Here is a 14,046-nt window from a genome sequence, read left to right on the forward strand (position 1 = left end):
CCAATGAAAAAGCTGCAAAAGTTTTTCCTGGTATATTAAAGATTTGGTTGGCTGTATGAACTGCTGTGATAACATTAGGGAATTTGGTGCACAGTGTTTTGAGAAAATTATGCTTTTGATTTGTAATTTGTATGAAATGAAGGAAAATTTACTATCTGTTTAGGACAATTACGAAGTGTACAGATCACTGTGTTAAATGTTTTGAGAGCAGTTACCCGAGTTTAGAGAAATGTACCAAATCGATTGAGAAAAACTGTAATAGCGTAAGAAACCAGATCCAGAGCTCCGTACGCCGACCTCAACATCTTGTGCACAAAACACAATGTCGTTAACACTCAACAGATAATTTTTTGGATCATGAACTTCTCAAATAATTTTGAGAAGAAAATTAACTCAAAACAAAACATTACCAAATGCACATAACACCAAAATAAACTATAAAAACTGTGTAAATCAACTTAAATACAGTGAAACCATGCAAGCTCATTAATTATTCACGAATTCGCTTATTTATATTACCTGATTAATTTACTCAAATTAGCAAATAAATATGACAAGATTTTCTACTTTTGGTTTTGTACATGATGATGCATCGTTAAGATAACAAACAATCATAAATAATATTTACTAATAAGCTGTTAGAGAATTAATTTGTACATGCGAGTACAAATATAAAACTTACATAATATTTTCAAGTTCATGCTTAAACTAACTTATTCAGTGTAGAAAGTACTTAATTTCTGCTATATTTAATTTACAACAAAAAAATGATACAAAAAAATGTAGTCTACATAAAGTGGGGACCAAACATCTGAGACGATAATAAAAATATTTATATTTTTGGCAATAATTTAATAAGTTAATAAAAAACTAAAACTAATTAAACATTATACACTCGTTGTAAGAAAATGTAGTTGAAAAAGTAATGAATTTCAGAATTATTTAGTGTTTGCTACAGTATGTCACCCTTTTGCTTTAATGAAAGCATGCACTGGAATTGGCATGGGCTCCTTAAGTTTGTGCAAAACATGATGATCCATATTATCCTAGCATGATTTAGCAGACATGTACTCTTGACATTTTCTCAACCAACTTCTTGAGGAATCACCCTGGGATGCTTTTTAAATAGTATTGAAGGAGTTCCCATCTATATGCTGGGCACTTATTGGCTGCTTTTCTTAATTATTTGGTCCACATCATTAATTCCAAAACCTATTTTTTTCAACTATGTTCAATATTGGGTCCAAAATGGCAAAAAAGAAACAGCTTTCTCTAAAAACTCATCAGTCAATCATTGTTTTGAGGAATGAAGGCTATACAATGCTTGAAATTGCCAAAAAACTGAAGATTTCATACAAAGGTGTACACTGCACTCTTCAAAGACAAAGGACAACTGACTCTAACAAGGACAGAAAGAGATGTGGAAGGCCATATGTTCAACTAAACAAGTGGATAAGTACATCAGAGTCTCTAGTTTGAGAAACAGACACCTCACATGTCCTCAGCTGACAGCTTCATTGAATTCTACCCGCTCAACACCAGTTTCATGTACAACAGTAAAGAGAAGATTCAGGGGTGCAGGCCTTATGGGAAGAATTGCAAAGAAAAAGCCACTTTTGAAACAGAAAAACAAAAAGAAAATGTTGAAAAGAGTGGTCAAAGAAATGGACGTTGGACAACAGATAATTGGAAAAGAGAGTTATGGATCTTAACCCCATTGAGCATTTGTGGGATCAGCTAGAGAGTAAGGTGCGTGAGAAGTGCCCAACAAGACAGTCACATCTATGGCAAGTGCTACAGGAAGTGTGGAGTGAAATGTCACCTGAGTATCTAGACAAACTAACAGCTAGAATGCCAAGGATCTGTAAATCTGTCATTGCTGCACATGGAGGACTATTTGATGAGAACTTTGAAGTAGTTTAAGAAGCTATACATTGATATCAGTGCATATCAGTGTTATCAGAGCATAAAACCATGTGAATATAGATCAGGAGCTTCAGTTAATGTTCACATCAACCATCGGAATGGGGAAACAATTTGATCACAGAGATTTGGACCGAGGTATGATTGTTGGTGCCAAATGGGCTGGTTTGAGTATTTCTGTAACTGCTGATGTCCTGGGATTTTTCATGCACAACAGTCTCTAGAATTTAATCAGAATGGTGCTGGAAACAAAAAACATCCAGAGAGCAGCAGTTCTGTGGATGGAAATTACTTGTTGATTATAGAGGTCAACAGAGAATGGCCAGACTGGTTCGAACTGACAAAGTCTGCGGTAACTCAGATAACCACTCTGTACAATTGTGGTGAGAAGTATAGCATCTAAGAATGGTTGGCACTGTTTTGGCGGCACTTTATTTTAAGCATAAATCTAATACAATTATATGAGGTTTCTTTTTAAAACAAGAAAAAAATGCTGATGGGGTAAGAAAAATATTATTTGACAGCAAGTCCAACACACAATCCTCACACAATGTTAATATATCTTGTGTTTATATTTTTTTTACAACACAAAAATACTGATTTAGAAACAGATTTTTTGCTGTGTTGTCTCTTTAATCACAGTTCAGTGGTAAAATATGCCACCTGGAAAGTAGGGATAGGAGAGATCAAAGGTGGGCACAAATATGATTTGTGTTTCATTGTTTCAAATAAAGCTGTGATTACAATCCAGCAATTCAATGTTGTTTTAATAGCACTATGCCTAGAAGGGTTGCTAGGGGTATGCTACTTGTCTAGCAGGCCATGTAGCCATAGTAACAGTGGAAAAGCAATGAGGCCAGGAAGAGACGAACAAGAAACAGGAAATTATAACATACAGGAGGAGGTGATAACAAGCAGACATATCCTCCATGGAGTGTATGAACCGAATTGACTTTGCAAATGGTCAAGTTGTTATCCATCGTGCAGCAACCCATATCACCATTTTCTTTAATAAATCAGTCCATGCACAGCAAGATTTAAGACTAGCTTCAGCCTCCAATTGAAAGATGCATATATACCACACATCTTGTGAGCACAGATTGGAGGGAATAAAATCCAGTTTTCTGTCACAGTTTTCTCAGTATTTGCAAAAAATGTATGCATAATTATTTTAAAAAGTCAAAATAACATTGTGTTGGGTTACCACTTGATGTACAAAGTGAAATCTGGGTCCTGAAGCAAAACCACTGATCTTAGAGGTTTGTTCACTCTGAAAGTGTACTACTAATTTACATTTGGATATCTTGTTACCTCACTTTGAACAATCAACAGTGTGTCTTTTAAAATCTCGCTACACACTTACAAAGCTGCTTATAAATAACCACAAATATGCTGGGTTTAACCTCAAATGTCAGTGCTGGAAAGAATCAGAGCTTGTTGCCTGTGTATGTGCTGTCTGTGTATAAGTGTGTTTCTCAGTGTTGAGTCACAGAGAGGAAAAGACAAGCAATGGAGAATGATGGTACAGGCCAAGATTTTGCCGATGTGCAAAAGGAGAAAAAAATAAACCAGCTGAAGGACAGATTTACTAAAAGAAAACATACTCTATATAAATAAAATAAAAAATAGGGTGAATAAGCATCGGTCTGCCATTGCTTATCCATTCAGACATTTAAGCTAGGCACATTAAAACCAGTTAAAGCTTTTTATTACTTATTTTTACTTTCTACTTGTCATTATTCTTCATCTCAGCTGACAATAAGGTTAAGCAACATCCACAAAATACATCTTTTATTAGCTCTGCTAAGAGTTTGCCAACAGATCAGTTGTTGCCCTTTGTGCTTTTGGACTAAATCAGATGAAACCCTACTGAAATACACAGCTTAAACTAGACTATGGTGGTTTCCTGGATTTAGCTGGTTTTACATCCTGATCAGGCCAGTCAACTGATTTTAGACATAACTGTTCAGATAAGTATTTTTATAAGCTCTACTGCTAACATTGGGCTAACAAAGCTAACCTAGCGGGCTAACAGATCATTTGTTGATCTTTGTATTCTTAAACCAAATCAGACGAAACCTTGCTGAAATAAACAGCTTAAACCAGCCTATTCTGGTTTGCTGGAATTAGCTGGTTTCCCAGCCTGATCAGGCCAGTCTGGTTAACTTCTTTTAAACTTAGCTGGTCATGGATACCAGTTGGCACATTGCACAAATCTAACAAAATACATATTTTGATTAGCTCTACTGCTAACAGTGTGCTAACATACCTCACTTGCTAACAAATCAGTTGCCTTTTGTGTTTTCAGACCAAATCAGAAGAAACACGAGGAAAGGATGATGGTAACTAGACATTCCTGTAAGCACTATGGGGAATGTCCATCCTCACAACCTTGCTGAAACCTTTATACAATCATGCCAATCCTTTGATTGGCAGTGGTGTCAGAGCCACGCCCCTTCAGCCATTCAGTCACTCCTTTTATGAAACTCTAAAGTAGTAGAGCGGACAGATTTCGCAATGTCTCATTCCCTGATTTCAGGGAACTGAGGTTACATGTGTAACCGGAGACGTTCCCTTTCGATTCAGTTCACTCGACATTGCTGTAAGCACTATGTGGCACTACATGACATCACACTCCAGGAGTTATAACACTAAATAGAGATTTTCATATGGAGTCACAGGCCACAGGCAGATGACTTATAAGTAATTTTTAAGTGTATATGAATAGTTCCACGTGGCTGAGACCAGATGGAATTTAATGTATTCTGAACCAAATGGATATACACAGTATGGTTTATTAACCCTCTCATAATATGGTTGGAAAAGTAGGTTTTAGGGGCAGTTCCTTCTACCAACACCCTGTGGGTAGAAGGCCGGCACTGTCCATGGTGCTAGAGCAGCCAGGCAATTGATGCAAACCAGTTCTGAGTACCAAATCTGTTTCTGAGTTAGCATTTCGAATGGGCGCTTCACGAGCATGTGATTGAAGCGTCTCAGATCTACATTGGGCTAAAGCCTGCCATCTTTCTACAGAAAGAGAAAATAACGGTGAATCTCTGCATGCAACACCGGTGCATCCTGTGGTCAGACCACAAATTGCTTAATGCAGGTGAAGTGTGGTGGCCGGCTTACAAACTGAATAATTTACCACACTCGATTGTTTTTAACACCCAGTTCGTGCAGCAGGACAGTGAGCTTGTTGATTTGCTCACTATGTTTTGTTGAAGAAACGGTTCACTGAGAGCGTCTTTGATGTGGAGAACTCTTAACCAGAACACACAGGGTAGCTGTAAGTCTCCCGGTGCAGGCGCTGAGCACAGATGACAAGTTATCCTGTTCATGTCTTGCCGAGAATTTCTGTCCATTGTAAGAGTATCTCGACGGTAAAGCAGAGAGTGTTCCAAGATGAAGACGAAGTTTGCAGTCTTGAAAGAAGAAAATTCTGAAGAAACGGTGACTGAGCATCCGCTTATATAGACCAACTGTATGTCTGAAGGGGCGGGGCTCAGACACAATTGCCAATCAGAGGATTGCCGTTATTGTATAAGGGTTTCAGCAAGGACACTCCCCATAGAGCTTACAGCAATGTCGAGTGAACTGAATCGAAAGGGAACCAGGTCATGCTGGGATGCCAGCTGACCAACCACCAAAACAAGCTGTACACCAGCTTGGTCAGGTTGGAAGACCAGCTAGACCAGCTTAAACCAGCTAAGACAGGGAATGTATTTCAGTAGGGAAAACAAGCACACAAATAGAAAAATCTTTCATTCATTCTATAAAAAATAAATAAAAAAATGACACTACCGAAGGGCAATTGTTGAACATGGTCAAACTTCCTGTATTTTATTTATTTTTTGACAATGTTAAGCATTTAATTACGGCACAAAATAGACATTGCATGGACATTAGGAATGGCAATGTGACAACTCAGAAAAGCAAGTCTTGTAAAAGCATTATGAAAAGGAGTTAAGAGAAAATTCTGGCACCTTTGTATCGGTTAACTGGCTATTTTACATTTAACAGCCTTTAAGTTTTTCAACTAAAAACATGAACAAGCTTACTGTATGTAAGAGTACTCAAAGTGATTAATACATCTCAGGCACAGCTTGGATTTAAGCATACAAAAAAGAAGACATTAATTTCTGTGAAATCACGTTTGTTAAAATAGAAAGTAACAGCATAGTCACTTAATACTGTGTAAAATCTCGGCTGAAGGACTTTTAACATGGCATATTTGCAGTGTACAGCAACCAGGCCTACAGCACTGACTAGGTTTTGGCTCACAAACCTTAGGAAATTGTTACTAATATCACAGTGTCACGCCATTATTTATGTTCTTCATTAGTGGCGTACCACCAAGAAAGAGAGTTCTTCTTCAATCTTAAAGTGATTAAAATTAAATCCTGTCACCATTCACTCACTCTCATATCATCCCAGATGGATATGACTTTCTTTCTTCTGTAGAACACAAAAAAAGCAAACAAAGATTTTTAGAAGTATATTTTAGCTCTTTTGGTCCATGCAATGCAAGTGAATGGTGACCAGACCTTTGAAAGTCTAAAAAGCAGATAAAGTCAGCATAAATGTAATCCATAAGACTCCAGTGGTTAAATCCATTTCTTCAAAAGTGATAGAATTATGGGTGAGATAAAGGTGGATATTTAATTCCTTTTTACTAGAAATCTTCACTTTCTTTCACATTTTGAAAGTGAATGTGGAGATGTATGGTTAAAAAGGACTTACATATTGATCTGTTTCTCACACACACTTATCATATCACTTCTGAAGAAATGGATTTAACCACTGGAGCCATATAGATTACTTTCATGTGGCCTTTATATGATTTTTTGAGCTTCATAGGTCTGGTCACCATGACCCACAGTGCTGAGATATTCTTCTAAAAAAATGCAGAAGATAGAAAGTCATACACATCTGGGATGGCACAAGGGTGAGAAAATGATGACAGAATGTTCAATTTTGGGTGAACTATCCCTTTAAGGTGTGGTTATACTAGACTATGTGCTTCAAAGCTGCATGGTTTGCAGTATTGTGGCAAAGTGGAGAAGGTTGTATATTTTAACATTCTGAATTTATTATTATTTTATTTGTTATTAACTAAAAAACAAAAGTAAATTTGCATGTTCAAAGCCTTGTGTGACCTCATCTTTATACTTGACCTATACTTGTCACTTTGTTGCAATTTCTCTAGCTGTCACTTATGCCTTGCATGTACTGCACCTGCTGCGAATATGCCCAGAAAGCTCCCAGAAGTGTATCCTTACACGAGGTCATCAGTTTCCAGTACCCTCTCACAGTGGCTTAACAGTTCGCTATTTTTACCACTACCAATTTAAAGCAGCTTAAAAAATTAAAATAAAAAATACAACTTTTTATATTATTATTGAATTCCCTTCGAAATAGGACTTGGGGCCAAAACAGTTGCATTCAACTATCACTTGCAGTCATGTTTTCTCCAGCTTAGCTCACTGCTTGTTTTTACATGCGGTTTCGTCTTCATTAACATTAAAAGTGCCAAGCATAAATATCTCTGGTTGTGAAACAACTTTTGGATTTCAATTACCAAGTCTTGCGGGTTAACCACTGGAAAATATTTATTTTATTAACTGCGTACAGATATTATCATATTGAATGTCATGTCAGCTGTGAATGTGAATACGGTCAGCTGTGAATGTTGGTCTAAATGTACTGACTGTTAAAACGTAATGAGACATTCTTAAGAATAATGATATTCCTACATGTTTTAAAGGGATAGTTAAACCAAAAATGAAAATTCTGTCATCATTTATTCATCCTCATATTGTTCAAAACCCATATGGCTTTCTTTCTCCAATTGGAAAGCAAAACAAGGTGTATGACAACACATGTTCAATCTTACTCACCACTCACTTTCATTGCATTTTGTCCCATACAATTATAGTGAATTGTGATCAGTGTTGGGCAAGTTACTCAAAAAAGTAATCCACTACAAATTACTATTTATATTTCAATATTGTAATCAGGTTACTTTACTTCATTGAAAGGTAATCACAATTACAAATCTCTTAACTTTTAAGTTACTTTCTAAAGCACTTTTTACTGAAACAATCGTTAATTCGCTCAACAAATTCAAAATAATGTCCACCTCCTTGTTCATTGTCATACACCTTTCAGCTGTCACAGAAACACAAACAGACGTACATATGATAATTTGAATTCATATGTTAAATGTATTATACATTGAGTTGAGTTATGTGTAATGTCCTTAAAAGTAATTACCTAAATGACATTAACTGAGATGTAGAAACTATAATCTAATTACAAGATGTGTTAAACTACTTTTTTGTAATTAGATTACAGTAACCAACAGCCAACACCTGATGACTGACATCTTTTTTATTTCACAGAAGAAATAAAGTCATAGAGGTTTGGAACATCATGAGGGTGAGTAAATGATGACAGAATGTACATTTTATATTCACTATCCCTTTAGTACACTTTTAGCCTCAAACAATGAAATGAGAAACCCAGTACACTATCCCGCTTGCCTTATTAATAAAGTAACAATGATAAACAACAGCTTTCTATAACACTCACTTGATCCCTCTGATTTAAAAAGAAATAAAGTTAAATACAAAAATAATAACATGACTTATGGTGGGTAAAAAGTACAGTATAAAAATCATACAATCAGAAGTGCTCAAATGTGGTTGTTACATTTTTACTTCTCTTCACATGAGGCAAATGCTTTTTTCTCAAGATGTCTCCTCTAGGAAGTGGTGTAGGTTCGGGGAAGAAAACAGGGGTACTGGGGCAAGAGGTAAGGGGTTGGGAGACTAGGGAGTGGAGAATCATAGGCCCTTTAGAGGGTTTGGCATTTGTGATCTGAGCAAACACCTCGGTTTATAGACATCCCAACCCCCTATTCTGCTGTTGACTGAAGGGAGCTCTAGCCCAGGCTGGTAATGTTGGCTCTGCCACCAGGGGGCGCAACGATGCGTTGGGTGTTGCGACGAGGGATGTTGTCGTCAACCTGAGCACCTGAAAAAACAGAGTAACCAAGATTAAAAGGATGGCTCACCAAAGAATAAACCTTTTTAAGGTTATACAGGTTTGGAACAACATGAAGGCAAGTAAATGATGACAGAGTTTACATTTTTGGGTGAACGATTCCTTTAAATCAACCTCTTGGCTTATAAATTTAAAAGTGATGACAAAGTTCCTTTTGTGCATATGGCATTAGTCCATGTCACTGACATCATTCTACATGTTGCTGTGGCTTTAACGGATCCTAAGCTATTCCAGATGTTTGATCAGATTCAAATTCTCCAGGGAAATGTTGCAATAAAAGACTTACAATATTAGCTCATTGATTTCTAGTTCAGTTTCTTACCAGAGAGGCTAAAGCCGGAATGATGCAGGTTGCGGACAGGTTGACCGGCCTGCTTGGCCGGAGAGGTTTTGGCAGAGGAAGCAGGGGTCCCAGCTTTGGGCGTCACCGAGACCTCACAGACCGGCCCATCATAGAGACCTCTGGGGACACCCCTCAATTCAGCAAGCTAAGAAACAATGAAGAGGGGTGTTATTATATAACACTATAAAAATCAGTGAAACAAAAAAGTGAAATTGGTCATCAAAACATTATAATGTACAGTACAAAATATATCTGTTTACTACCTATCAGACCTGGCTCCAAAAACAGTATACTATTAGAAATGTCTTTTATTTTCATAATTTACTCCTGAACGTGCAACAGACGTCAAGACTGTCACTGAAAAATAACTTTAAACTTAGCATATGCCTTCAGTAGACTTGGAATATGATGCATAAGTTGCATGGACTACTTTTACCTTTTCTAAGCTTTAAAGTGAGGCACTAACCGATGCCACTGTATTGAGAAAAGGGACCGAACTATATATATTTACGTGATGTTCTTGTCATACAGTACGTGCTTGTAATGACATGAGAGTGAGTAAATGAGGCCTATGACAGAATTTTTATTTTGGGGTGAAGCATTCCTTTAAAATAAAAGTGTAAAAGTTGTACATGTCCTGTAAATTAACCGGTAGAGCATGGTGCTGGCAACGCTGAGATCATGGGTTTGATTCCTAGGGGTACACACAAACTAATAAAATGCATATCCTGAATCCACAATAAGTCGCTTTAGTCTGCCAAATGCCTAAATGTAAATGTAAAAAAAGGCTAATATTGACTAATATGTACACTAATTGTTTGTGCATTCCAGATCGAGGAATCTTTCATTTACAGTCTTTGCACACTCACCCTACTGCGAGCCTTTATCCTCTTGTAGACGTGGTCAGGGAAAGGTTTACGAGGCACGTAGCGTCCACATCCCTCAGTGGTATGGAGGTTCCCATCCTCCAGAACGATCTTTCCCTGGCTGATGACCACCAGGGGTGCCCCACGCACTTCTGTGCCCTCAAAGATGTTGTACTCCACAGCCTGGAGAACAAGAAAAAATGCATGACACATGACACTGGATCAGGGACAGCACAGACCAATAATTCCCAACTAGGGGTACGTCACTTGTATCCCAAGGGGGTACTTAAAGGGACAGTTCACACAAAAATGAAAATTATGTTATCATTTCCTCACTCTCATGTTGTTCTAACCCCATATGACTTTCTGTCTTCCATGTTAAATGTTAAATAAAGAAATCCAGATTTTTTTTGTATACATATTTATCAATATTGGTATTGATGAAGGTGTACTTAAGCTTTTCTGATGGGTCTTAAGGCAGCCTGATCTCATGAAAATGAGGTGACTGTGGCAACATATTTTTTCATTACACGTATCGAGGCAGTTCCGTTATGAAATGTCCACTGTGTGGCACTAAAAGCAAGTTAAATTGTCTCCAAAACAGATGAGGTTTTTAAGGTAAACGCTCTTTCAAGTCATAAATCAACAAAACCGACTTCCCTACCCCAAACCTTAAACCTAAACCTAACCGATAGTGTCATAAAAAGCAAACGTGACATGAAAAACACAATTGCTGAAGAAACCACTTTATTTTGTGCTGCTTCTATGACATGTTCAGCTCACGTGCCGACTAGTAAAACTTGCAAGTGCAGCGCTCTATCAGATGAGCTACAGCACAATTTGATCGTGCTTGGGCAGGCTTGTAAATTTAGTTGGTTATGTAATGCAAATGTTATGTATGTATTGCCTTTCAAGTCATGCGCTATAGAAAAAGTGTTTTGATGTCATGAGATAGCATTGTGTGACAAACAATGCAAAAGGTAAGTGAGATCTACTGTATGAGACCAGGTTGGCTAAGGGGGTATATGAGACAAAAAAGCTTGGGAAACACTAGTGTAGGGAGTGTGCCGGAAGAATTGATTTACAAATGCTTCCAACACATGACATTTTGTGTGCTTTCAATGGTTATGAAGAAATCATTACTATTCATATACTGTATATATGTTTATTATATTTTACTCATTTTTTTAAGGTAAAATGTTTAACGTGCATGTGTATATGTACTGTATATATGTGTGTGGATATATGTATATATGTAAATGTATTAGTGTGTATATGTACATATGTATATGTAGACCTGTATGTATATTCTTACATAGTGAATGTTTTTAAGTTTCCCTTATTTTTCTTACCAGCTATATGACAATAAATAAATAAAATAAATTACACAAACAATATGCTCTCCTGGCGGGATAATTATGTTGAGTTGCTCATGTTGGAAATCATTATTGATCCCTTCAGACCGCTATAAAAACAGTGTGTTGAGGGTAAATCTAATATATAGACAATGCAAAGAAAACATGGAAGGTTGGAAATAGAGGGAGTGAATGAGAGAGGAAGTATATTAAAATGTACAGGATGTGTGCATGTGTGTGTGTGTGCACATGCGTGTGTGCTGACCACCCTTCTAAATGCTATTGGCGCTTTGCTAAAAGCAATATAGTAAATCCCTCATGACCTAAAACAGCATTAAGTCATTCAGTTTCTCCGATAACCAGCACACACACATGTACACACACACACACACACACACACACACACACACACACACAAACACACACTAACCGGCTGTCCCCTTCCTTTGAACTTACATGCAACATGTCTTTTCTGACTGTGTTGAATATAAAATCTACAAGACAAAAAAAAACATTCTTTGAAAGCTGGTGTTGTAAGCTCACATGCAAATAGAACACATTTAAAAAAAGATCTGCATGGAGTTGCATACACGGTTGCGCCTCCAAACCAGGAAGGAGACATCAATTACCCAGCTGAGCTGAGAGCTGAGAATGACATCACTCCCATGAGTAACATGCACACACCCAAGATCTGGTCAGCACAACCAGGCTACAAACCAAGTATATAAAAACACAATTTTGGCAATTGGTCTCTTATAGAAGAAATAAAAATCAACTCAGAATATAGGTGGTTGAATTTAGAACTGAAGTCTTCTAAACAAACAAAATGGCAAAAAAAAAAAAAAAAAAAAGGATCCATGAAACCCCTCCCCTGTCTCCCATTGGTTGAAAAACATATAGTCCAGCCCCAAACTCCTTGATGATGTTAGGAGAGAAGGAAACTCATTTCCTAGCCAAAAAAATTGTATTAAAGTTTTTTATTAATTAAATGAATTTTTATAAACTTTATAAAAGGCAACGAAAACAAACAGAACGTTTTATTTTTTAAATAATGTGCAGTGATGAATTGTGCACAATAAGACTTGAAGGTTTATCAAGAAAGTAAATAGGTTCAATTTTGATTGCATCTTTATTTTAAATACATGTTTATTTTCAAATCCATATGATTTATTTTGTACAGAAAATTAAGGGTTTATTTATAATTGTATTATTTTTTCTATTTATTTAGCCTTTTATTGTGCAAATATCACAGTATAGTGATAATAGGTCATATTTTATTCTAAATAGAAAAAGAAAATGTTTTACTGAATTATTTCTAAATTGTAAAGGTTCAAGTAATTTCATTCAAATAGGTTTAATTTTGAAGCATCAAATAAACTAATACAAAAAGGGTTCATTTTGATTTCATATTGACTTTAAGTACACATGATATTCCTAAAAGCAGAACTCACCAGATTGTGGCTCTTTGCTGATATAATCTTTGTAACATCAGGATCCCAAAGCACCAGGTCAGCATCTGAGCCCACGGCAATGCGACCCTTGCGTGGGTACAAGTTGAATATCTTAGCTGCGTTGGTGCTGGTGACGGCCACAAACTGATTTTCGTCCATTTTTCCAGTTACCTATGAAAAACGGGGACCACCTTGAGAGATTGTTTTCTTTGTATTTGCGTCCACATCCACGTGTGTTTAGTTGTCTGTTCAGCTGGGAATATTTAGACTCACATCTCATTTTGATTATTAGATTGAAAAATGAACAGAGACTGTAAACAAAATCATACTGGCAGATTGCGATTAAATGTCCCCTCTTATTGCTTGCAGATCAGTATATTTCTGTCTCACCACACATTTGTCCCAGATGATGGACATTCTTTCCTCGGTGCCATTGGTTCCTTCAGGGATGAGGGTGAAATCATCTTTACCCACAGCTCTCTGGGCAGTGTTAAAGGTACAGTGAGCACTTCCTGTAACCTGCAGATCCCCACTAAAGGAAAGTATGGAGAAGCAAATACCATTTTAGGACAAAAGAAATGAGTGCAAGACAGCAAACATATCGACTTTCCAATGCATTGCGATCTTCATTTGTATAATGGTGGAGAATTAATCAGCAAAATCATTTCACTGTGTGTTGGGAGTAATGGGTGTCCAAAGATGAGATACATGCAAACCATTTGTAATTGAACAATGTCTCTATTAAAACCCTTTCTGTCCTTCACAGTCAGCTGTTGATCAAAAGTAAAAATAAATAAAATATCATTCTAATCACGCATAGCACGCATAAGATAAAGCCATTGGAGTCCTCTCTCTTTATTATGCGCCAATTTACAGACACTCTTTTCTTAAAGAGACAGAGATGTTTTTTTTTTTTTATCACATATTCAACAAAACAATGTAAATACCTGTAAATAGTACAAATTATGCAATAAACAATAAACATGTACAAAAATAGAATCCATGCAATATAATATCATATTAATTGATTGAAGACATGG

General features: G+C 36.7%; 1 protein-coding gene across 2 annotated transcripts in view; it reads right to left on the minus strand.

The window, feature by feature from the left end:
• Window positions 1-5,735: 5,735 nt before the first annotated feature.
• The window catches only part of dpysl2b (dihydropyrimidinase like 2b), a 34,469-nt gene continuing 26,158 nt past the window's right edge, over window positions 5,736-14,046 (minus strand). For both annotated transcript variants that reach the window (XM_052117583.1, XM_052117584.1), the window contains exons 10-14: window positions 13,397-13,538; window positions 13,007-13,177; window positions 10,204-10,383; window positions 9,314-9,479; window positions 5,736-8,961 (exon numbers count right to left, since the gene is read on the minus strand). In XM_052117583.1, the coding sequence (XP_051973543.1) occupies window positions 8,870-8,961; window positions 9,314-9,479; window positions 10,204-10,383; window positions 13,007-13,177; window positions 13,397-13,538 (751 nt within the window). In that variant the 3' untranslated portion in view covers window positions 5,736-8,869. The remainder of the gene's footprint in view (window positions 8,962-9,313; window positions 9,480-10,203; window positions 10,384-13,006; window positions 13,178-13,396; window positions 13,539-14,046) is intronic.

Source organism: Xyrauchen texanus, chromosome 44, assembly GCF_025860055.1.
Source record: "Xyrauchen texanus isolate HMW12.3.18 chromosome 44, RBS_HiC_50CHRs, whole genome shotgun sequence".
Lineage (NCBI taxonomy): Eukaryota > Metazoa > Chordata > Actinopteri > Cypriniformes > Catostomidae > Xyrauchen > Xyrauchen texanus.